The 25,606-nt window shown below is 50.0% G+C and overlaps 1 protein-coding gene across 1 annotated transcript in view; it reads left to right on the top strand.

Moving 5' to 3' along the window:
* Nucleotides 1-6,868: 6,868 nt before the first annotated feature.
* Nucleotides 6,869-25,606, top strand: part of LOC311186677 (charged multivesicular body protein 4b-like) — a gene marked incomplete at both ends in the record, with an annotated part of 59,800 nt that continues 41,062 nt past the window's right edge. Inside the window, 2 exon segments of the mRNA XM_084257817.1 lie at nt 6,869-6,877; nt 7,521-8,130. Coding sequence (XP_084113943.1) covers nt 6,869-6,877; nt 7,521-8,130 — 619 coding nt within the window.

The following is a 25,606-nucleotide window of genomic DNA, read 5'->3' as shown; positions in this document are numbered from 1 at the left end:
GCCTCCAGTGAGGAGGAAGCCCTTGGACTCCAGCTCTGGGTCATCTGTCTCTGTGAGCTTGACCCCTGACCTCCGTAGTAGGAGGCCTGGTGAGGCCTCAGCACGAGCAAGTTGAAGGTGGTGAAAGAACCTGAGCCTGCCCCCCACAAAGAGCAGGATCCCCTTCAGCCTCATCTGCCCACAGGGTTGGGGGGTGAGGATCCCAGCGGGGTGGGACTCAGTCTCACTCCTCACAGCCCCAGCGCTGGTGCCTCTCTAGCTCCCCCTCTCCCCCTTCTCTCTCCTCCAAGTCTCTCCCCACTGTCCCCTCCACTCACCCCACGTCAGTCTTTCTACCCATATTCTGTCTGTATCCGCAGAAGCCTGATACGCGGGGGTGTCAGAGAGACCCCGGGAGGTGATGCAGGCCCGGCTTTGAATGTCTGCAGCTCCTGTCCAGTGGGACGGGAACGCCTGACAGTGGAAAGCGCCAGAACTGAATGCCTGGGGCATGATCTGAGGACCAGCAGGGAGAAGAGATCGTTGACCTCAGGGTGTTGGAGAGGAACAGATGTCGGAGGTGAGATGGGAAATTGCTCTGGCAGTGATGAGATCTGGGGAGACAAGACATGGGACACGCCCCCCCCTGCAACCACAACCTCACTTAACCTCCTCCCCTCTCCCCTCCCGCAGACCACAGAGGATGATTTCACCTCAGAAAGCTACTAGACCCCATTCTCCGGTTGGTTTCCTGGTGGGTCCTGGCTCACAGTGAGGGTCAGTACTGTCCCGGGGGTGTGCACACCCCTGCTCAGGCCTGACTCACACACTCTCTGAAGGTCCTGGGGGTTGAGGGGATACTGCAGATGAGGTGCAGGAGGAGGAGCCCAGGAGGCAGGAGCACTGGGGAGGCTGAGCTTCGCCTCCCTTTGGACAAGCAGCTGGGTCTTGGTTGCACTTTTGGGCTCTTCCTTCTTCCTCCAACTCTGAGAATTAAGTTTTCTTATCCACATATTTAATAACTGTAAGACCTTTGGGAGAACAGACTCACACAGAAGTGGTGAAGCTGTACAGGCCCTTCCCTCTCTGAGCCACAGGGCAGCGAGCTGTCACCCGATGTCTCCCGTGATGGTGGCGGCCTCTGATGCCACATACACGAGCGCGTGTTTCCCGCACAGCAGGACACGGTCCTGCATCCCCACACACGCTCACAGGAGATGCACCTCAGCCCGTCACCACCTCATCCTCAGTCCAGAGTCACGTCTCAGCGGTTGTTCCAAAATGTGCTTCATGGTCACAGGAAGGATGGATTCAGGTATTTACCATTTTAAGAAAAGACAAAGATGTGGGTTGTGGTTTTTATTAACCTCATTTGTAAACTTGTAGAATTTCTCAAGTGTATTTACTACGGACACGCAGATTTAAGTCCCTAGAGGTTTAGGGCCTAGGCTGTCACTCTACAGATGTGTTCCTTCCCACAACCCTGGCACAGAAGTCCGGGCAGCCTGTCCATCGTCCCTTGGGTCACAGGACACTTCAGTGCAGGTGGACACTTGCTGTGCCCTTGATTGTGTTCAGTGTGGGGGGTGTCTGTCCATGCACTGAGATGGTGAAGTTGGCATCCAAGCAGGATTTAGTTTCTAGGAGTTTGAGGGACATCAGGACCTTGGTGAATCCACTTCTGTCAACCACTCGATTTGGAAGGAACATGATCTCTTCACCTCTCAATGTTGAGGTGCAAGATACCCCTTAGTACCCGAGAAAGTGGCATCATGTGGTAAGAAAAAGCTGTGACACCAAAGGCCACAGAGGACAGGCCATGTTGAGACCCTGGGAGTGGTGACTCCGGGAGTCCTTCGGTTTTGAAACCACTGTGTCCTGGGGTGGACGATGAACCAGGGGAGCCATGGCGGGTCACAAAGGCAGAGTCTAGAGCAGGCCCCCGGGCTCGGGGCACGGGCAGCAGCACGGGCCTTCGGAGAAGAATGAATGTTTGTTCCAGGGGCTGAGAGATCCTGGGTCCCTTCTCCAGGGATTACCTCTCCCCTGTCACCCCCATCTCATAGCCCTCCCTCTCAGAGGGCCAGGTACTTCCCTAATCTGCACCCCAACCCTGGGTGCAGTAACCTGTGCCACCTCCTCCCCACTTTTCCACATCAGATTCAGCCCCAGGCCTAGGAATGAACCCCTCTGCTCCCCATTCTCAGTGCTGATTCTCCATATAACCGGAGGGGCTGCAGGGTCAGGCTGTGAGAGAAGAGGAGGCTGCGCGTGCCCACACCTCCAGCCTTGGGGCAAGTTGCAACCCAGCATCCCTGTTCCCTTCTCTCTGAGCCTCTCAGCTGGCAGGACACAGCGCTCACTATGACTCTCCCTGCCCCTCTCGCCATCTGTCCTGATCCAGCTCAGTTCTGAGCAACACAGGAAGCTTGGCCCTGTACCTCTTCTCCAGGCCACATCTGCTCAAGGCAGGGTACCCCAGGATACCCTCAGGATCTGGGGTCTGCAGGAGGCTGGTTCACAGGTGACTGCTCCAGGCTGAGCCATGATGCTCAAGGTAGAGTGACAGCAAATATCCTTTGATCTCTCCCTAGTGGCTCCTGCCTCCCCTAGAGTCACCCAGACAGGTCTATGGGAACAGAATCCTCATTCCAGTCTTGTGATTGGAGGTAAAGCCTTTAAGTCTCTACCTGGCATTGCGCCCAGCCCCTCCCCACTCAGTACCTGACCCTAGACACTCCTTTGGACACTCCCTGTCAAACAAGGATGAAGAGGATAGATATGTGTGCCTGTGTCCCCAAACTCCACACACTCACCCCCACAGGCATCCTCCCAGAGCAGCATCTCACCCCAGTCAGGTCTGAGTTACTCAAGCTCATGGCTATGAACAGGCCTTAAGCCTTGGCGTGGCCCTTCCCACCCACCGGCCTCCAGGGAGGGGGACTCAGCACTCAGGGCTGAGCTGGGCCCAGTTCTTGCTCAGGTGACAGGAGCTCTTCTTGCCTGGTTTCAATCCACCATGAGTGGATTCTGGGAAGGTGGGGGACAGAAATTCCATCCCCTCCTGATACCCACTGACCTGCCCATCTCATCCCACCTATGCTGCCCCCAGTACCTTCAGTGTAAACCCGTGATGCCAAGTAGGATGGCGCAGGGGAGGAGGGTCTCAGGGATCGGCCAGGGCATGTGGCTGACAGCCTCAGGGTGCGGCTGGGCCAGGGGCAGGAGAAAGGTCCAAGGCAGGGCCCTGTCCTTGCTCACCTGCCCCTCTCAGGGAAGCCCAGCAGAGTCTGCTGCTTTTTAAGACAATAGAAGGGCCGCCTAGAGCCTACAGACTGGGAGAAGTGGGGGGGCGGCGCAGCAGGGAGAAGATGGGCTGCTCGACGGGGAGTCCCGTGTCCAACACGCCCGCCCTGTCAACAGTTCCGGACTTGGATGTGATGGTACTTGGGGCCCTGTTTGGCGATGCTGAAATGGAAAGGCAAGAGAGGAAGCCGGGAGCAGCAGCAGACCCCACAGTGAGAAGAGGCCGCCTCGCCTCCTGCTGGGCCAGGTCCAGCACAGAGGAGGCCACTCTCTACTCCTGTGCTGTTGGGGGCACGGTGACAGGCCTAGGGGTGGACCAGAGACAGGAGGTGGGTCCCCCAGGGGCTCACACAGTGAAGGGAACTAGGGTGACCTCTCATCAGTCATCCCTGCTGTGACAGAGGAGGGCCCAGGAGAGGGTGCAGAGAGTCCTCTCAGGAGCTGGCACGCGAGGCGTACAGGACAGACTGCAGACACACAGCAGGTGAGACAGAGAGAGGGTTTCTCAGAGAAGGGAGAGTCAGAAGGAAACCTCTGAAAAGAGCATGACTCCCTTGTGTGTGGGGTCAGTTAGAATCCCCAGAGCAATGTCCCAGGGGGAGAGATGGCGGGAGGAGAAGGGGAAGGAGGGAGAACAGCCCTGTGACCAGGGTCTCCTGAGAGCCGCTCCCTGCGCAGGATCAGCTGCTCCCACAGGCCGACTCACACCCAGTCTCTCTCTCTCTCTCTCTCTCTCTCTCTCTCTCTCTCTCTCACACACACACACACACACACACTCATACACCATTCTCAGAAAAACACACTTCCTCCCATACCTGTCGGACCTGGCATCTCCAGGTGCACTTCCAATTGCCAAAGCCACATCTTGCAGTCCCCATGGGACATCTCCAAGGGTTAGGCTTCATGTCTCTGTTCTTACCCAGAACCCACTTTCACTCTCCAGAGGCCCTGCCTGTGCTGTCTCTACAGCTGCCTGATCACCCCTAACTTGCCCTGGACTCACACCAGCCGCTGTCACCCTGGTCTGTCATCTGGTGGGTCCATGTAACTTGGGTAAGAAAAGAAAACCCAATAAAAGAAAATGAGCTAAAATAAAATATTAAGGTAAAAAGAGCAAAAAACTCAAAAGGAAATCCTTAAAATACTATAAATAAAATAATTTAAATAAAATCAGGTAAGAACTAAAAACAGGCCTCCCTGGTGACCTACCACCCAGAAGACCCACAGGAGGAAGGGGGATGCTATGGGTCTCTGACTCTGCGGACAGGAGTCCACTGAGAAATCAGAGGATCCATCCACCACACCTATGATCACACACTCACACCCCCAAGACAGGTCAGAGATTTATGGGAAGTTGCCACATCCTCCTGCCCTGCTCAGTTACCTGTGGGCTCCAGCATTTCTTCCCAGTCAGTAGGAAATGCTGAAGCCAGTGACTGCAGTCTGCCCTGGAGATCCTCCTCAAATACTCTGTCAGGTGCTGGTTGTTCTCCCACTGCTCCCTGACCCCGCTGGCTCCAGGACCAGTGGCCGACCACGTCTCCCTCATCACGTCAAAGCAGAGGGCCCGCTGTCCATTGATGCTGAACTCCCAGGATGCACCAGTGCCTCTGTGTGCTTCTGGCTGACAAGACAGCTTGGCCTGCAGGGTGGGGGGACCTGCCATCCACACACAAACACCTGGCATCACTGTGGTTGCCCCATCACCCCCAAGTGGCGGGGAGGGGTCAGTGTCTCTGTAAACTTAGGGGCCTGGGTTCTCTCCAGGTCTTGCCCCTCCTTGCCCATCAGGTTCAAGAGGGTCTAAGGTGGGACAGTGTTCAGTTTTCACACAAAGCCCCTCCCCCCTGGGCTGCTCCCTCCCCTCTTGCCCCTGTCTCCAGCCCCCTGCCCCTCCCCACACTCACCCCTGGTCATGTTTTTCTCCAGCTTGATGTCAAGCAGGATCATCCTGAGCTCTCTCCCCACTTCTCCCAATGTCTGGGTCAGGTCTCTCCATGTCTCAGTGGCCTTTACCTTCTCCCTCAGGAGACCCAGAGGCGTGACCTTGTGGCTGTCACAGTCATGCTGAAGGAAAGGGTTTCCATCCCCTGAGCCCTGGGCTGCACCCCAGGGCTGCCCAGGTGGGGAGTGAGATGTGATAGTGAGGTTGAGGCAAAGAGAATGAGCAGCATCTGTGAGAGAAAAGCTCAGGTGAGGCCCTGGGGACCCTGGGCAGGGCCTGTTGCAGAGGGAGGCGTCTCCCTCCAGCCCCCCATCATCTCAGTACTGCTCCACCTTGAACTCTCTGGGGGTTCAATACTCTGAAGCCACCATGGACTTCTCGTCCAGGGGTAACTATCTTCAGTGTCATATAATCTTGCTGAGAGGACTTTCCACTGAAAGGCAGAAAAGATACCACAGGATATTTGGAACTTCATGGTGGGACTCCCCATGCAGGAGGGTGAGCTGCCTCCTGTGAGCCCAAGGGGACAGAAGGTGCCTTAGGCTGAGTTTGGAGACCTGGGTGTAATATCCCGGGAGCCTGTCTGCACAGACCACACCCTGGCTCTCTCTCAGAGAAGGGAACAGGCACCCCCTGCTGAGACCTGCCCCAAGTCCCTGTGCTCAGGTCCTCCCTCTACCCTCCTCCCCGAGACCCCAGGACACTCACAGCCCACAGGCTTCCAGGCTGGTCCCAGAAGCAGCAGAAAAGAAAAGACAGGGTGTGAGATGCCAGGGCCATTCCTGCTGAGAGGGTGAGAGAGCAACTGGTGAGAGTTACCTGTGCCTGGAGTCACACCTGGGGTAGAATTTATACATGACTAGAGTGGACACTATTCATTCCTGCTCCGAATTACTAAGGACGACCTTGGAAAGAGCTCAGCAGTGGAACGAAGTGTTTTGTAAGTATTTAACTATAACAGACATTTAAAAAAAAAGGGGGGGGAGCGAAGAGCACAGGGGCTGTGGTGAGGGGTCATGGCTCCTGTGGTGGAGGGAAAAGTTACAGGATGACACCAGAGGTGGGACATCAAACACTGTCCAAAAATTAACAATAAGGTAAGAAAAAACAAACCCCCAAATGTACTTTGAATAACCCCTCTCCTCTCTCCTGGGTAACACCATAAAACCCCTTCTCCAGTGGGTGTGATTGGCTGTGGTGGGGGTGTGGGGGGATCTGTGATCTCCTCTCCTCCCCCACCAGCCACAACTGCAACTCCCCCCCCCCCCCTCCTTTCCTCCCTCCACTTGCTCACCTTCCCATCTATTTCCTCCCACTCCGGGTCTTTCCAACTCTCTTCTCCTCAGTGATGGGGATTTTCTCTCCCCAAGGCTCCCCAGGGTCCGTCAGCCCAGCTGAGGCGGCAGCGCCCCCGCCCCTCATCGCAGCTGAGGACCAGCCCCAGCGCCGCCTCCCGAGGAGGGAATCCCTGGGGTCACCTTGTTCACACGCGGCCCTTGAGCCGCACGACCCGGAAGGCTCGAGCCGGACTCCCCGAGGGCGGGTGGGCCGGACCGGGACAGGCCGCTCTGCGGGTCCCAGAGGGAGAGACGAGCCCCTGGGGTGCTCCTGGGGTCCGCGGACCGGGCTGGCGCCGCGATGCCACAGGTTAGCAGGATTCGTGGCATCCGACCAATTAATTTGGGTGATTCATTTACCCATCGCTCAAGGCCTGCTCTCCGGCCTTCCTGCCATCTAGCACCTGCCTCTGCACCCCCTTTCTCAATAACCTTTCACTTCTCTCTGGAGTCGCTTTGGGCTTGCCTGGAATCCCAGGCTGAGAACTCAGGCCCAGTCACCCCGTCTCTGCGAGGCGCCCCGGGACAGTCCTGGGGCTCAGGAGAGGAAGACGCTCCTCCCGCCCCTGCCCCACCCGCGGCGACCCCTCCAGGCTCCCGGAGCAAAATCCCAGCAGAAAGTCTAGAACCTTCCTCCCCACTGACCGCCCGCCCCGCGTCCAGGCGCCCGCCCCCCGCCCTGGAGCGGCTCCTGGCGGGGCCTGTCCTTGCGCGCCCGTCTGGGAGCTCAGAGCCCAGCAGGGGCGCCCCTGACGGAGGGCGGGAATAGAAAAAAAACCCCAAAAACCTAAAAAGGAGGCGCCTCAAGCCCAGAGCCCGGCTCCGGGGCGGGGCGAGGAGAGGAGCATAAGGTAGACGCAGCCGGGCCCGAGCGTCCTGGGCGCGGACTCTGGACACGGAGATTCCGGCCACTGCAGCATCGCGGGGCCCCTCAAATCCTGCCCTTCTCACAGGAGCACCCCGCGGACAGCTCGCAGCGCCGAGCCCTCCCCGCCCAGAGGCGCCAGGGGACCCCCCGCGTCCTCCCGGGGGCGCCCCCACCCCCGCGTCCCCGCAGGCGCCGAGACCTCCCCGCCGTCGGGGGCCGCGTCTCGGTCCGGCGGACACCGCCGCGGGCTGAGGGGGCCCCGGGGACCCCTTCCCGCGGGAACCCCAAGACCCCGCGCTCACTCGAACCTCCTCAGTCCCGCAGGGAGGACCCGGCTTCCCCCGCCCCCCAACCCCGCGCCTGCGGGCGGGGAGGGTCCCCAGACGGCACCTGTGAGGGCCGGGCAGTCCCCGCCGGGGCCCGGGGGGAGGATCGCGGCGGCGCGCGGGCGGAGGCTCTGGGTGTGCAGTCACCGCCCCCGAATCTCATTCATAAGAACCTGGAAGCTCAGGGCCCGGCCCCGCCGGCCCCGCCCCCTCCGGGGAGAAGCCCGAGCCGCCCCTCCCCCAGCGCAGACTCTTCCGGACTCCGGGGCGCCGACTCCCGGGGCGCTGGGTCCCCGCGCCGGGGACGGATCCCCCGATCGCCACAGGGTCTCGTCCCACCAGCCGGGAAAGGAATTCGCAGGCGCTCAGGTGAGTGACAGAGAGAAGCAAACTTTAAGGTGGAAAGTTTATTCAGGGAGAAAGTCAGGACTTCCGGGTCCGCTGTACTGGGGGGCAGGAACCCCGGGGGGCCGGGTCTGGGGTGTTTACACCGACCCGACGAGAAGCGGCGCGTCACAGCGCGGGGAAGCGCGTTCGGGCGCCGCTCCAGCGGCCGGTGCTTCTGGAGGCGCCTCCCAGGCAAGAGGAGCTGTGAGGAAACACAGAGCCGGACGGGCCCTGCTGCGGAGGCGGTGAGGGGCGGGCTGGCTCCCACCTGAGAAGCACCCCTGCTGTAACGGGGGTCCCCGGGAAAGGGGGAGGGTCCAGGTTTCCTGCCCCGCCCAAGGGAGGGGGGAGCTGGGCAGGGAGAGGAGAAGCTGCAGAAGAGACTGAGGAAGGAGCAGGATGGAGCCAGAAGACCCTGGGGAGGCGCATGGAGCCTAGAGACTCGTGAAGAAACTGCGCTTGTCTTTTGGTCGTGGACGGGGTGACACAGATGTGGGTGAGACCCGTGGGGAGGTGACCATGGCAGCTTTTATCTTGATGTTGATTTTGCTCTTTTCCTTCCGGGCTTGTTTGGTTGTTTCTGACCCTTTTCTGTGGGTCCCCACTGGAAGGTGCTTTAGACTTGGGGCAGGCTTTGGGGCCTTGCTCTGGGCCAGTTCCATTTGGACAGAGTTTTACCCACGAGGGGACGGGTGACTTTGGGTGCTTGATTTAGAAACTATGTTCTTTGCCTTTCTTGTATTGTTTCCTAATTGTATTAAAGTTCCTTCCCATTAAAGTCTCATATGTTTTGTGTTGATGTGGCAGATGGCAGAACCCATTTAGAGCAGGCAGGTTTTGGGGGGATCTGGGGTACACCTCTCCCTGCCCTGTAACAGTTTCATTGGTGGTTAAATCTCTCGTACAACTCAGGTTTTGCTAAGCTTAATAATGGGGATTTGTTGACCATTTAAAGATTTATTTGTTTATGCATACAACAACTGGGGTACAGGCCAGAGGTGTGGGGGTGAGAGGATTCACCAGAGACAGAATGGGGAGCATAACAGGCGGATTGACTGAAATACACTGCTGAGGGGAGCAGCAGGAGAGTCAGAAAGGTCTGCTGCGCCATGTGGTTCAGCTCCCTGGTCAGGGCTCAAACTTGTGCTGCTGTGGCTGCTGGTAGCTTCGTAGTGCTGTGTCTTAACCCCTTGTGCCACCAGGGAGGTCCCTAAAGTCATTTTTTTTTTTTAAAGATTTATTTATGCATACAAGACCAGGGGTGTAGATCAGAGGTGGGGTGTGTGCATGTGTGTGTGATAGGATTCACCATAGAGAGTGGGCAGCAGAACAGGCAGATCTACTGAAATTCACTGCTGAGGGGAGCAGTGGGCGAAACAGGAGAGGTCTGCTGTGCCATGTGGGTAGCTCCCTGACTGGGCATCAAACTCCTGCTGCAGTGGCTGGTGATAGCTTGATAGTGCTGTGTCTTTAACCCTTGCGTCACCAGGGAGGCCCTTAAAGTCATTTTTTATAAAATCACTCAACTTTCAGGTTTACTTTTGGCTCCTTATTGTAAGGCAACTAAAATATAATGTCATCTCGCCTAAAAGAAAACAAAAGCGTGTATTTGTGTTGTGTAAGTTTGTGTTGTGAAGTTATCTCGCCTAAAGGGATGATCACTTCCCAAGTCTTGCAATGCCTTCCAGTAAAACTGTCCGGCTGACCTGGGAATCAGCTGAAGTGGCGCTGGACAAAGCCTGCACGGAGACTCAAATTTTCAGGGAGGAATAGATCCTGCAGACTCTGGCACCCCAGAGAACTGCTCCGGAGTCTCCTGCTTCTGTACTCCCTGCTTTAGAGTGCAAATGTGCCCCTGCCAGGGCAATGAGTATCTAAGGGCTCAGGCTTTGGAGGAAGATCTCTGGGCTTCTGAGGTCTGCACTTCCTGTCCCTATTTGTGTCTTTTGCTCCAACTCTTCCCTTACAGTCCCAAGATAATACCACCTTCCCCAAGGGCACTCTCGGCAGCCATTGCATTGTTCCTTCCATTTTGTCCAGTTTTCTGGATTAAACCGCATATACCTGCCTGGATTCCAGTCACCTGAGCAGCCCCCGGGCTGGTGGCTCTCCCTTTAGTCAATTCGTTCAGGCATTCATGGAGCCCTGCGACTGCCTTCGTGGAGGCACTTTCACGCTGGAATCATATCCTTAGTCCTCTCGGCTGCTGCCACAGCAGCGGCATCCCCGGGTTGACTCCCTCGGTTGTCCCAAATGGCCATCAGGTGCACCGACCTGTGAGCCATGACACTTGGGACTTCGGAGCAGGCTTGCTTCGACCAAGCTGCCCTGGAGGAGACGCTCCCCAGTGGGCAGTGCCCTGGCTCGTGGGCCTCGACAGCCTGAGGGACTCGCTCCCCATGAAAGTGCGATTCCGGATCACTGGGCTGTGTGTCAGGAGAGATGCTGCTGACACCTGAACTTCCCATTCCCGGGCCTTTCACAGACAGGGATTGTGACAAGCTGGCCCCATCTGTGGACAATTTGCAAAATCCTTTATAAAATTGGCTGGGCCAGTTTAAAAAAAAAAAAAAACACAGACATCTAGGGCCTTCCTGGTGGCACAAAGGGTAGCACAGCACTGTGACGCTATCAGCAGCCTCTGCAGCAGCAAGTTCCATCCCAGGCTGGCCAGGGAGCTACCCACATGGCGCAGCAGACCTCTCCTGTCTCGCCCGCTGCTCCCCTCAGCAGTGTGTTTCAGTCAATCTGCCTGTTCTGTTCCCCACTCTGTCTCTGGTGAATCCTCTCACCCTCCACACCTCTGGCCCATACCCCAGTTCTTGTATGCATAAATAAATAAGTCTTTAAAAAAATAAAAATTACAGGTTTCTTTAAAAATCTAAGTTTCTTATTTAATAATCAATTTAGTAATCAAAAACTACATCGAGGGTTTCTGTAAATGATATTCCTTATCAAATTTCTGATAAGAGCCTAAGAACAGACAAACTGCAAAGTAAGAGCTTAATCTATCTCTTCTCCTGGCCTTCTCATGGCCCATGTATAAGGTATCTTTTATCTTTCCTAGGACCAGGCCTAATCTGTGAGGTCAAACAGAAACCAGGACTTTGCAAAGCAATTTGAATTTTCAATGCTTGTCTTTAAGATGGTTCCAGTCTTCAGCTCAGGAGGTTTTAAAATGATTAAAATGAGATACCTATTATAACATGTAAGGACCTTAGTTTCCATCTCATATTAGAAACCTTGATTACAGAAAAAAAAAAAAAAAAAACCCAACAAGCAAACCTTAAATGGCTGTATTGACTAAACTTGAAACATTTAAGTTGTTTTAGGAATTCGTCTATCTTTGTCTTGAAAAGGGATATAGTTTGGTGAAACTGTCCACACATCCAAAATCCCTTCTAGGAACTTAAGGAAAAATGTGGTCTTAAAAAACTGATAGGGAGGGCCTCCCCACTGGCGCAGTGGTTGAGCGCTGGGATGCGAAGCTTTCAGCAGCCTTTGCAGCTCAGGTTAGATCCCAGGCTGCCTGCGAGGGTCCCACATGGAGCTCAGACCTCTCCTGCTGCGCCCACTTATTTAATAAGTGGGCTCCCCTCAGCAGTATACTTCGGTCCTTCTGCCTGTTCTGCTCCCCGCTCTGGCTCTGGTGAGTTCTCTCACCCTCCCATGCTTCTGACCTATACCCCGGTTCTTGTATTTATTTATAAATAAATAAATCTTTAAAAAATAAAATAAAATTATTATAAATGGCACCCAATACATTCTAATTAAATAAAATAAATTTTGAGATCGTGATCTAAAATTGTCAACAAAAACTAGTTCAAAATGTAATGGTTTAATTAAAGCAAATATGTCTTAAATTTGTAATGTTGGGAGTTAATAGTTTTATTGTATATTTAAATGTGTTTAATTAGAAAAAGAAAAAAAAAAAAGCTTGGAGTAGTCAAAAAGAGTTATTGACCTGGTCTATGTTAACAGAGATAGATAAATGTAGTTTTGTTTATACCCGGACTTCCTTTGATAAAATTCTTTTCTGAAATGACTAACCCACAATTTCTTCCTGTTAAAAGAAGTAACTTTGTTCCCCAGATAAGCACCTTAATTGATTTTTCCTTCTCTTGTCCTAGCCAAAAACAACAACAGCAACAACAAACTTCAGGTATAGGAAATTGTTTCATTTGTAACTCTGTAATTTGAACTTCCTATCCTAAGAAAAACTAAAACTACAGTTGGTATCTCTATCTTAAATCTGTTCTTTTTATCATTATTTAAATGGTGGTATATTTCTCCTTTAGAACTAAGGATCTACTAAGTTTAATAATGAATATTTGTTGACTTCTTCACAAGGTTTTGCTTTATTTTTTGCTTCTTATTGTAGAAAAACTACACGTTATTGTCATCTCACCTAAGAAAAAAATAAATAAAATATGTGTTTATGTATGAGTTATCCAGTACAAAAGAATAGCATAACAGCTCTTATAGTGTCTTAAAGTGGAAAAGTGAGGCTGAGCTGTTCAGTAGCTGAAGTTATGTTGGGACAAGGCCTCTGGGTGGACTAAAAGTTTCAGGGAGTGACTGACGGACTGTCTCTGGCCAGGTGCCTGACTTGTATGCCCGGGATGACTTGATGACCTCTTGGAAGTCTCCTGTCTCCTATACTCCCTGCTTGCTTTAAAGTGGGAATGTGCCCCTGCTGGGGCAATGGATGGTCTGTTGCCTAATTGTTCAGGGGCTCAGACTTTGGAAAAAGGTCTCTTCTGGGCCTGCAGGCATAAATAAAGACAAAATTCTGCTATAACCATCTTACAATGTAAAAATCAAAAAGAGGGGTCTCCCTGGTGGCGCGAGGGGTTAAGCACCGCTCTATGAAGCAATACACAGCCTCTGCAGCACCAGTTCAATCCCCAGCAGCCAGGGAGAAACCCTCATGGTGCAGCAGACCTCTCCTGTCTCACCCGCCTTCTCCCCTCAGTAGTGTATTTAAATCAGTCTGCCTGTTCTGTTCCCCACTCTGTCTCTGGCGAATCCTCTCACCCCTTGCATCTCTGGCCTGTACCCCAGCTCTTGTATGCATAAATAAATAAATCTTTAAAAAAAAAAAAAGTAAAAATAAAAAACAGAATGTCGTAACTCTAAATGCAAATAAAGTGAGGTGTGTTAAGAAATGTATTTAAAACAGATATGCTAAATCTGGAAAAATTTAGTGTCAAAACAAAATGGCTATCTTTAAGAAAATGGTGCTAAAAAATGTTGAAAGTCTGAGAGAGGTATCTTAAAAACATATTATGTGCTAGAATGACTTGCTTTAAATATTTTTAAGTTTATTATCAGCAGTGTACTTACATAAAACCAAACTTTAATTTCTTTTTCATCTGCAGTAAAGACTCAAGTATTCTTCAACTGCTTTTACTAGTTTTGGATGACAAATTAAAGACTGTTTAGGTAATCTAAAATCTTGGTTCTCTTTTACCCTCAGACTTGGTTAACTGAAAAATATAGTTCAGTCAACATTGTTGAGCATTGTACCAACAGATCTAAATTAAAAATTCTCCAGTTATCACTAGGTAATTTAGTGTTGTTTTATAAAAATCTGCATATATTTATTAAGCCTGTGACAATATTTTTCTTGAAGTCAAATTTCAGAAATAGTGAAGCTTTTGATCAGCCAGATGATTTGATGTGTCTTAGGACTCTTAATAAATTATTTTCTTTCTAGTAAAATGCCAAAACACGTTGGATGGATCTAGAGATGTTAAAACTTCATAGAAATAACATTGTCGCTGAGGGGAAAAGTTACACTTTTTCAGCATACATAAAAATTGATTAAAGTATTCTAAAATTCACGCGACTTTTAAAACCTAGTATGTTTCAGTATAATATTGTAGGATGATTCTGATTATTCTGAAGTAAGTGTGTGTGTGTGTGTGTGTGTGTGTGTGTAACAAAATTGAGCAAACATCTTTGTCTTTTCTCTTATACCATAAATTTAGGTATGGTCATTTTCAAGTTTTTGTTATTTCTAAAGGTTACTTGCTAAGCTTTGTCTTCAAAAAACTCACAAAAAGAGACTGACAACATAGATATGTTTTGGAACTGAGAATACCTACTGATCCTATAAAAAATTGGATTTAGGAAAATGACCAGCTGAAGATGGAGACTTAATACATGGGGAAAAGCACACTGAGGAGGATTTGGATAATATTTAATTATTTTAAAAAATATTGATTTTAATACAAAGTAAAAATCAAAAACAACAAGCAACTATAAACCAGAGGCACACTGGGTGGGGGGGAAGGGAGGGAAAGGGAAAGGAAGGACTAGAGTCAAAATAAGGGGGGGAGTGCAATTGTATGGGGAATATAACCAAAATGAAAATGCATACATTGTGCAAAGATGAAAAAAGATGTAAGAATTATATAAGGGCCTCCCTGGTGGTGCAGCGGTTGAGCGCTGGGTTGCGAAGCTGCCTACAGCCTCTGCAGCACCAGTTAGATCCCATGCTGCTCCCTGGTCACCGGAAGAGGGTCCCACATGGCGCACAGACCTCTCCTGCCGCCCGCTGCTCCCCTCAGCAGTGTACTTTGGTCCTTCTGCCTGCTCTGCTCCCCGCTCTGGCTCTGGTGAATTCTCTCACCCTCCCGCGCTTCTGACTGTACCCAGTGCTTGTATAATAAATAAATAAATAAATAAATAAATCTTAAAAAAAAAAAACAATTATATAAAATAAAGTATTTAAATAAAAAAAGAAAAAATATTTATTTTTAATGTTTTATTTTGTTTTTTATCTCTAGAGAACTTGTCTTTCAACTGGGTTGTGGTCTTAGCAGTGGCCATTTGTGTCTTTTTATGAGCAAACGGGAACATTTGTTTTTCTCATCCCCCAGATGTGTAGGCAATATTTGTGCTTCTCAGGACAGTGTCTGTCTTTGCATAATCTCAATAGGGAATATTATGTATTTCTCCTTAAACTAGAAAATGAAAAACATGTTTTGTTACAAGGCTTTGATTGAGCTGCTTCTGGAAATAAAATTGGAGCTGAGCTGAGAAGAGCAAGCTGAGAAGAGCCTGTCACCTTGCTTACCGGGTTCCACAGACCTCCATGAAAGGGGAGGGAGCTTGCCTCCATTGGCAGGACTGGAAAAACCCTGGAAAAAGCCTCAGAACCTTGAGAAGAGGAAATCTCAGGGGAAGTCTGATAAGACTGTGACTTTGATGAAGCCTGCAGGGACTGGTTGTTACAACGCTCACTCTAGGCGCTGTGGAGTTTTCAGAAAAGCCAGCAACATTCTGCTTGGTTGTTCTGCCCTATGAGTTTATGCAAATATAGGTAAAATCGTTTAAAATTAGATTTGGTTTACTATTTTACAGAATTGGGATGAGGGCAGAGAAAATGATGTCTCAGTCACTATTTATATTAGTTTCTGGTCCTCTCTACTTCGGGCTGTACCCTAAATGTCATCATCTTGAGGAAGGGAAAAAGCCATCCTTATTACATTTAGGACTGTGATATGTTATACACCGTATTGCTGCCATAACGTCACCAAGGCCTTAACATCGTGTGGGGAACTGGTGTCAGGGGGCGCAAGTCCAGCACCTGTGACAGAAACCACACTAGCACTGGCTTTGACAATGGAGTCCTTTTGTCGCAGGGTTCCTTGGCTCATTCAGCGGGAACTGAGCTCTTTCTGTTTTCTGCTCCACTGTCCTGGGATTGAGATTGGGCTCTCACCATCACAACATGGCTGCTGAGGCTCCAGACATCAACCATTTCACAGAAGAAAAGAAAGGGGTAAGTTAGTTTATGTATCTCTATAGGGAAAGAGGAAGATTTTTCAGACTCCTTTTCCCTGAATTGATATGTCTTGTTGGTTGTAATTGGTGAAGGGACTGAGGACCTGAGGGTGGAGTTGGGCAGCCAGGTTGGATATCAAAACCAAACACGTGGGCCTTGGGGTCTCTGGCTCGCGATCGCTCGCCTCCTGATCGGCGGACTGGGTAGGACTCATTTAAAACTTTGTCTCCCACTTTTCTCCCTGAGCTGTACATTTCCCCTTCCCTTGTAAATAAACCTTCTATGAACCTTTCGCGTGTGCCTGCAGTAGAGCATTGATAAGTCCTTTTCAGCGCGCGGGTGAGGACCCACAGTCAGGCACCCCGTTTTGTATCGGGGTTGCTCTACAACAGTTGGGCGCCCAACGTGGTTTCCAAGTTACGGGGTTGCTCTACAACATTACTACATTATACATATCTCAGTACACAATATATAAGATATATTCCTAACCTGTCTTCACGTCATCACTAAAATTGCAGCAGCTGCTCCAGCTCCCGAGACACAGAGGCAGGTCTGGTGGGAGGAGTGTCAGGTGCAGTGGCTGTCCTGTCTGGTGAGAGGCAAAGGTCTCTCTTCTGCCAGTTTTCAAAAGGACCACGTCATCGAAGTCCACACAGGGGGCTCTTAAAGGGCCCAGGAGGGGCTCCTGCGAGTGCGGGGCTGGTCTGAAGATTAAACTTCATTAGCTTCAAAACCAAAAAACTTCATAGCTCCTTGCAAACCCACCCCTGCAGGAGATTGTATGGTAGACTAGCTGGCAGACTATGTCAAACTTTTTTTTATCATCGGGGTTAACCATTTACTTTCTCATGGTCTAGAGAGAGAACACCAGAAAATGAAACAAATGTTACATCAGTAAGAAAATTGTTGAATTCCACTCCTAGGTATTTACCCAAAGGACACAGAAACATCAATACCAAAGAGCACCTGCACCCCTATGTTTATAGCAGCACTGTTTACAATAGCTAAGCTTTGGAAACAACCCAAATGCCCCAAAATAGATGACTGGATCAAGAAGATGTGGTCCATATACACCATGGAATATTACTCAGCATTCAAAAAAGGTAAACACATGCAATTTGCAGCAACATGGATGGCGCTGGAAGGGATCATGCTCAGCGAAATAAGCCAGAAAGAAAAAGAAAAATACCGGATGGTCTCACTCATAGCAGGAATCTAGAAAACTTAACTAAGGGACCAGGAAAAAGAATAACTATAAGAAAGTGAAAATCAAAATCAACAAAAAACTATGAAGCAGAGACACTCTATGGGGGGGTAGGGGGCGGGGAGGGGAGGGATTGGGGTCAAAATAAGGGGATTGCAATTGTATGGGGAATATAAAAATAAAATTTATTTAAAAATTAAAAAAAATTAAACTGAGTGATGTGGATTCTAGCAAAGAAAAAAAAGAAAGAAAGAAAATTGTTGAGCTCAATCATGCCTTGGTTACAGAACAAAGACTTTTTCTCCTCTAAGGTCTGAGGGACCCTGGTTTAGAGGGAAACAGCACCCATCCCAGGCCTTGGAGACCTGCACCTGCCCACAGGAGTGGAGACTCTGCCTCTTCCCTTGCAGAGCTGTGCAGCTCTTGGTCCAGCCTCTCGCCACAACAGCAGGTGGGGGCCCAGCAGATCTCAAAGTCCATTCTTCTGTGCAGAGGTGGATCAGGGGACAGGGCGGTGAGGCCCACGACTTCTATCCTGAGTCCTGACCACACTGTGTCCTCCCCAAGACCCAGAGGCCAGCCTGCTGCTCACCTCCAGGGCTCCTGATCTCAACATTTCTTTCTTTTTTTTTTTTTAATATCTATTTGTGTACGCATGCAAGAGTTTGGCTGCAGGCCAGCAGTTCCAGGGTCGGGTGAGAGGATTCACCAGAGACAGAGAGGGGAGCAGAACAGGCAGATACTGAATTACCCAGCTGAGGGGAGCAGAGTGTGAGACAGGAGAGGCCTGGGCTGCAGGCCCCAAGCTAGGTCACAAGCTCCGCCCCAGCCTTACAACCTAGCTCCGGGCGCCCCGCCCCCCGCGAGCCCGGCCCTTGCCGGCCGGGGCGGGGCCGGGCCCGCCCAGCCCCGCGGGGCCGGTCCAGCCACAGTGTGGCTGTGCTGGCGGCTGAGCGAACTCCCACGGCGGGGACTCCAGACTACCTGACCTCTGTGTGCGGGAGTCCCGGTGCGCTCTTGTGTTAGCCCTTGAATCAGCGCAGGTTCTTACCCCGCGAGCCACAACACGGAATCCGCAGACATTTGAGATAAGTGAGCGAAGAGAAACAAACTTTGGTTAAGAACGTAAAGAGGGAGGCCTCCCTGGTGGTGAGGGGGTGAAGCACAGCCCTGTGAAGCTGGCTCAGCCTGTGCAGCCTGAGGTAGAGCCCAGGCTGGCCAGGAGCAACCCCCATGGCAGGGCAGACCTCTCCTGTCTCCTGCTGCCCCCCTCAGCAGTGTCTTTCAGTACAGCTGTCCGTTCTGCTCCCCACTCTGTCTCTGGCACTGTAGAGGCAGCAAGGGCACAGTGCTGGATCTCTCTGATCGGAGTAGACGGGTGAAGGGGGAGTCCTGGAGCCCTCAGTGGCTTTTACAGACTTTTATTGAGTTTACCAGGTACATGGCAGGCGGGGGGTGGGGGGTAGGGAGGCTGGCAGGCGAGTCCTCACTCTCTCTGGGCTCTCTCTTCTCATGGTTCTGCTGGCGTCCCCGTGACACCGCCCTTGTAAGCCCAGTCTCTCAGCCCAGGTGTGCCCACTTACGCATGCCCACACCCCGCTCCAGGTGCCCGCCATCAGGCATGTATTCAGGATCACAGGGATCCATCATCAGTCCTAATGGCGGGAGGGCAGAAAAGCCTGATACTTATTTTTTTAAGATAGATTTTTTTTTTTAATCCACATCACTCAGTTTAATTTTTTTTTAATTTTTAAGGGCTCGAACCAGCACTGCAGAGGCTGTGGACAGCTTCATAGCCCTGCGCTCAACCACCTGTGCCACCTGGGGAGGCCCAAGCCTGATACTTTTTCACCTTACTCTACAAGCACCAAGAAGAAGTAACATCATGTGTTTAAAAAATGTGCAGTATCAGTCACCCGTCACAATCAAGGACGAGGTGTGGGTCTACTGTCACCTTGTGCTCTGAGGAGGCCTCTAGAGGGCCCCAGCCCACCCCCTCAAACCACAATTGAAGTCCCTGTGTGACATTTTTAAGAGTAAGTCCTTCAGGGGCCTCCCCAGTGGCGCAGCGGTTGAGCGCTGGGTTGCGAAGCTGCCTACAGCCTCTGCGGCACCAGTTAGATCCCATGCTGCTCCCTGGTCACCGGAAGAGGGTCCCACATGGCGCGCAGACCTCTCCTGCCGCCCGCTGCTCCCCTCAGCAGTGTACTTCGGTCCTTCTGCCTGCTCTGCTCCCCGCTCTGGCTCTGGTGAATTCTCTCACCCTCCCGCGCTTCTGACTGTACCCAGTGCATGTATAAACCAAACAAACAAACAAATAATAAATAAATAAATAAGACATGCCTCTAGAAAATTAAAAAAAAAAAAAAGAGTAAGTCCTTCAGGATGGCCCCATCCTCCTAACACCAAAGGGGTGCAGGTGGCCAGTCCCTCCCCCTTCCACCACCCTTCCTGGAGGTCCAGCCCCGCCCCACTCTACCCTCCATTTGCCTCCCCCACCCCACCCCTCCTGCCCAACCCGCCCTCCTGTGCTGCTCTGCTTCCCTTTCTCCACTGGACTCTACTCCCCACTACCTCATTTCAGCTGCTGTCCCCGACATGGTCCTCTTCTGCTCTCCTTTCTTTCTCCCTGCCCTGAGGGCCTCAGCCTCCAATGCTCAGGTGTGCGGTCTGTAGAGTAAGGTAAAAAGTGCCAGGCTCTCCTGCCCTCCCGCCACTAGGATGGATGATGGACCCCTGTGGTCCTGAATGCAGGCCTGATGGCGGCACCTGGAGCGGGGTGTGGGTTATGTCAGTGGGTCCACCTGGGCTGGGAGACTGGGCTTATAGGGCTGCATCACGGGGACACCCGCAGAACAAAAGAGAATGAAAAAAAAGCAGCAGAGCAGCAAAGAAGGAGGCCAGGAGAGAATGTCGCAGAGCCCAGAAAGAGTAAAGGTACGCTGGGGGCTGGGAGGCCTGCCAGCCTGCGGCACCCCCGCCTGCCGTGTACAGGGGAAAATCCCAATAAAAGCCTGAAAAGCCACGGAGGGCTCCGGGACTCCTCCTTTAGCCGTCAGCTTGAATCACAGGATCCTGCTCCGTCCCTTCCTGCCGCTACAGTCTGACGCTGGTCCTCATGAGGGCCGTGAGTGTAGCAGGGGAGAGGTGAGAGGAAGATTGGGGGGCTAGACCCCCTGAGTCCCACTGTGCCCCAGGAACTTGAGCCCTTGCCGATTACATGAGCAAAATGGGCGAAGCTCGCCTACCACACACATTCACCGTCCAGGCAGGACCAGTCCCTGCTGACGACACCCCCTCCTGACCACGCATGTGGGCAGGTGGAGGAGGCCTGTCCCGGGTGCAGGGCCTGTCTCTGCAACCTGATTTAGCAGGTCTAAATGAGACCAGAATGTTCTAACTCATTCCCTGGAGTCTATCCAGCCAGGGCCTTTCTGCGTGGTTGGAAGATGAAACACACACAGGGTGGGAGACTCGGGTTTGAGTGGGAAGCGCTTGGTGGGTCCATGGGAGCTGGTGAGGGAGGAGACGCCCATGCCCAGGGGTGGGAACAGGAACCTGGTTGAGTCCTGGGAGGAAGCACCCTGGTTGACTCAACCCATGAGGCAGAGTGATAAGTGCCCCCAGTTCTAGTTTACCCCAAGATTCCAGTGCATTCTTGGAGAGCCGATGTCCGGGTGAGAACCTAGAACATGTGAGAGAGATTTTCTCTTTGAAATTCAGGGACCACAACACAGTATTTCCATTTCCTGTCTCATCTTAATATGTGAACTCTATCTCATTGTGTGGGACCTGCACCTGGGCCCTGGAATGCAGTGACTGCATCTAGCAGGGGTTCTATAACGTTGCAAGCAGAATTAGCTCACAGAGTCGGACCTGACAGAAAGACCCACATATTGAGCCCCCCCCGCCCCAACCACACCTATCCTTTATCCAAACCCTGCTTTAATCCATGGCTACAACTCCATCTCCTACAACATGGCTGAGGTAACTACCCTCCACCAGACAGTCCTAACAGCAGCGGGGGTGTGGACAGAGGTGAGGGGTAGACATGACAAAGGCCTCTGGGAAGTCTTGGCCGATCTAAGGATTGGCCGTTTCCCACTGAGCTGAAGGAACTTGAAGATGCCTCCTGCCCCACACAGCAGCACGGATGTGCTAGCTATGTCACCAGGCGTCACAGTTAGGGAGAAGTGGGGGGCCTCCGCCAAGGCTCATGTCACTTCTGCCTAAGAACCAGGTGGTGGGTGAGTGCCAAACTTAGTGCGTATTTATGTATAAAGGAACATGAAAGGTCCAGCCTGACTTCTATCAGGATCTCTCTCTAGGAAGGACCACCTGGTGGCAGGTGTGGAGCCAGCACAAGAGGCAGGTGTTGCTTTGACTTGACTGGAGGGGGTGGGCGGACAGCTCGGTGAGTTCTGCTCATCTATTCCTTGGGAAGAGGCTGAGAGAACATGAGTCAGGTCAGGATTCTTTAAAGAAGGAGCAGGAGGGGCCCTCCCGGGTGGCCCAGGGGTTAAAGACAGCGCTATCAAGCTATCTCCAGCCACTGCAGCTGGAGTGCTATCCCTGGCCAGGGAGCAACCCCCATGGCACTGCAGACCTCTCCTGTCTCTCCCCGCTGCTCCCCTCAGCAGTGTATTTCAGTAGATCTGCCTGTTCTCCTGTCCACTCTCTCTCTGGTGGATTCTTTCACCCCCCATACCTCTGGCCTACACTCAAATAAATAAAAATAAATCTTTAAAAAAATTAGACTGACCAAGAAACTTAGAAATTCTACTCCCAGGTATCTATTTGAATAATACAAAAATACGAAGTACAAAAATTCAAAATTCAAAAAATACATGTGTATGTATGTGTGTATATACACATGTATCTCCCTTCAAATCATATATAAACTCCTATGTGCATTGTAGCCATATTTATAATAGGTAAGTTATGAAACAGCCTGAGTACCCAAGTAGAGAGAAATGGATTAGAAAGATTCTGTGTGTGTGTGTGTGTGTGTGTGTGTGTGTAATGTTACTCAGCTACAAAAAATGATGACCTCTTGCTGTTTGTGACAACATGGACAAAAGAAGACAAATACTGGCTAGTCTCCACATATGTTGCATACAGAGGGAAAAAAGCAAGGCTTAGTCAAAAACAAACAGACAATAAACTTTTAGCATCTGACTGCAACACTGAGGCAACCAGGCAGGAAACAAGGTAGGGTGGGTGTGGGGGAGGGGAAGGACCCCAGGAAACATGGTGGAAGTTTATTGGGGCACTGGTAGCGGGTGTGTTGTGAGAACATAAGTCTGTAGAGGTTAAACACACAGACTCAAGCAGATACAGTGACGTAAACCCACTTAATCTCAATAACACAGTAACATGTTTGAAAGAAAAAAATTGCTAATGCAAGATTTCTAAGAAACCTGGAGAGTTGTAAGAGGCTGGGATGCAGAGTATGTAGAGATTGGTTGTTTTAGGATACAGAGGACAGAGTTACATAAAAGTGGTTTAGCGTTAAGGAAAGGGTGAATTGAGAAAACCGTCTATCAAATTGCACTTTTCTTTTTAAATCTCTAGGAAATGAAAGGTAAGATTCCCTGTGAAGGGAAGAAGAGGCAGGAGGGAAGCATTATCAGAAATCTGAGGAACGTTACAGTGTTATCTTTAACAATAGTTGAAGTTATCTAGATGTCCGGAGAGTGAGTGGCCAGATGCACGAAGAGGATGCCACACGTTGGCAGAGGCACCATCTTGCCCTCTTGTACGTTACTTTCTGCATTTGCGGTCAGTCACTTGGCCACATAAGAAGAGATGGCTTTAACTCATCCAGTCCTGATGGTTTTCCACATGGGCGCGTGAAGAATCACAGAAACAAGGGGTTGAGGATAAGACTGTTGAGATAGTACTGCAATGGCAGAAAGCTCAATGAGATCAATGAAGGAGGATTGAGCAATTTGGAAAAAATAGGGAAATCTTTGGACTAGAGTCTGCAATAATTCTAAGTTCAATGATATGATTCTCTGGTTTCTTTTTATTATTAGACCTAATCATCTTTATTTATTTGGAAAAAAGGCAATCATGCAATAACGAGGAAGCAAACTTTACTTGCAAGGAATACAGTGTTTTGGAGGGACCAGCAGCCGTGGTTTTCTGTTAGTGCCTAATTTTGTTGTGATATTGAATGTAGACTTTGCAGTCATAACCTCTCATCTCTTTCACCTGTCATCTCGCTCTACCTATCCATCTATCATCACCTTCATCGTTTCTAGTTAAAGACTCTTCCTTCAAAAACGGCTTCAGAGTCAAATTTTGAAAGCAGTTTTCCCATTTTTTATACACATTGTGGATAGCAACGATTCTAGGAGTACACATCATTTTCTAGCGTCATTAAGTGAAGTTCTTTCTTATGCTGTGTGACCTGGCTCTGATTGCTTCACTTTCTCTGGATTTGCTTCACATCCTCTGTTATCTTTATATTAAATTACAAGACATGCAGCAGCATCTTTTAGTTTCCGGGATGAATTCCAAGATGTGTCCAGGTGACATTTCTCTGCCCCATTCCTTGTGAAGTGATGTTCCCGACAGAGTCCCAAGGAGTCTTTCTCATTTGCACATCATTCAGTTCAGCCTTCTAGTTCCCAGGCCTTCTGCTTTGAGAGAAGACAAATCTGAGATGAGAAAGTGACACTGAAGAATGAACTGAAATTTCAAACAACAGCATCTCTTACTCAGATTCTGTTACTTCTCTTGTAGCAGAAGGGAGTATAGACTGAGTATAGTAACATTTAGAAAAGATTATTATGTCTTTCCGCCCACACACACTTAGCTGAGCTGAGTTCTGGCCTCAAACGTTTGCAGTCTGTTGCAGATGTAGTTCCAAACATGTGTTCTGTTGTAGGTGCATTGGTTTTTGAAATGGCTGGTAGGAGACTGGAAGCACAACGAAGGGAGACCTCATCTAAGTGTGCAGGTGCATTGAGAAGAGAGGAATAGGGCAGGGATGACCCCAGAATAAAGGTGACTGTAATTAACTTTTCCTTTCCATTTCCTTTACTGTGAACTCTTCATTCTTGCCCTCTTTCTGGAATAGCCTTTGTTTTCAAAATTTTGATGTGTATGACCTAGATATGTTAGAAGCACCCACCTTTTTCTTAATATTGACTAAATCCCAGCTTATTATTGGCTCTTGTGAATTTATTTTTAATGGTACTTTAACTTTTATCTGAAATTTTCAAATGGTATCTTTTATTTTTTAAAGATTTATTTACTTATGCGTACAAGAACTGGGGTATAAGCCAGAGGTGTGGGAGGTGAGAGGATTCACCAGAGACAGAGTGGGGAGCAGACAGACAGATGTACAGAAATACACCGCTGCTGGGAGCAGTGGGGGCGACAGGAGAGGTCTGCTGTGCCATACAGGTTGCTCCCCGGCCAGGGATGGAACTCATGCTGTCGTGGCTGGCAGGAGCTTGATAGTGCTGTCTTTAAACCCTGCGTCACAAGGGAGGCCCTCAAATGGTATCTTTTAAAGTAATTAAGTAAAAAAATGTACCCAGAAGAAACCAAGGTAAAAATCTATTTTATTTTCTCCAGTATCTGAACTAAAATTACCAAGATTGCACAATGAATAACCCAAGTTTCCTTGTGCTATTTGATGCATTTTTATGCTTATTAAATTCTTATATAAATTAATTATGGTTTGATTCTGGGAGATCCTGTTCAAAATGCTCACCCTCTAGTATTCAACTTATACCACTTTAATCCCTGGTGGTGTTCAGATTGTTTTATGCTCTCATTTTTCCAATATTTGTTCCGGTTCTTTTTTCCCAGTAAGGAAAAAAAAAAAAAAAACCTCACAGAAATCGATACCGGATCATGTATGCTTTATTTACAAGAAAGACAGTATGAAGATTTTTTTTGTTTTGTTTTCACTTTTTTAAGGCAATTAAGGACCATGCATTTATTTTTCTTTCTCTCAAAGGTAAAGCTATTTGGCTGTTGTTTCACTTACTCCCATGTTCTAATATTTGAATATTAGAAAAAAGCAAGTATTAAAAAGATAATTTGATTAAATTGGTTAAACAATTTACCATTTTTTAAAATTTAAAATATTTTACCTGCCTAAAATACTTAAAGGATCATGGATTTTAGCTCTCCAATAAACTACTGGTGTAGAAGAAGAGGACTCCGTGATAGAATTTGCCAGAAGCGCCTGTTCATACTGGCAGGACGCTCAGAAGCCACCGACCAGAGCAGAAGCGGCATGTTCAACAGTACAAGGAAGCACATTGCTGCACTGCCCTAAAGACCCGTCCTTTGGAGGCTCCTCCCAGGCAAAAAGAGTTGTGATGAAAACACAGGCTGCCCAGACCAGTCACCTACTACTGAGGCAGTGAGGGGCTCTCTTGCTCCCTACCAGATAAGCACCCCTATCTCTTCAAGTAACAAGTTTGTCTTTCTGA

The sequence above is a fragment of the Talpa europaea genome (assembly GCF_964194135.1).
Source record: "Talpa europaea genome assembly, chromosome: 2".
Taxonomy (NCBI): Eukaryota; Metazoa; Chordata; class Mammalia; order Eulipotyphla; family Talpidae; genus Talpa; species Talpa europaea.
Note: the sequence above shows the minus strand (reverse complement) of the source record. Positions and strands in the feature narration are given on the sequence as shown.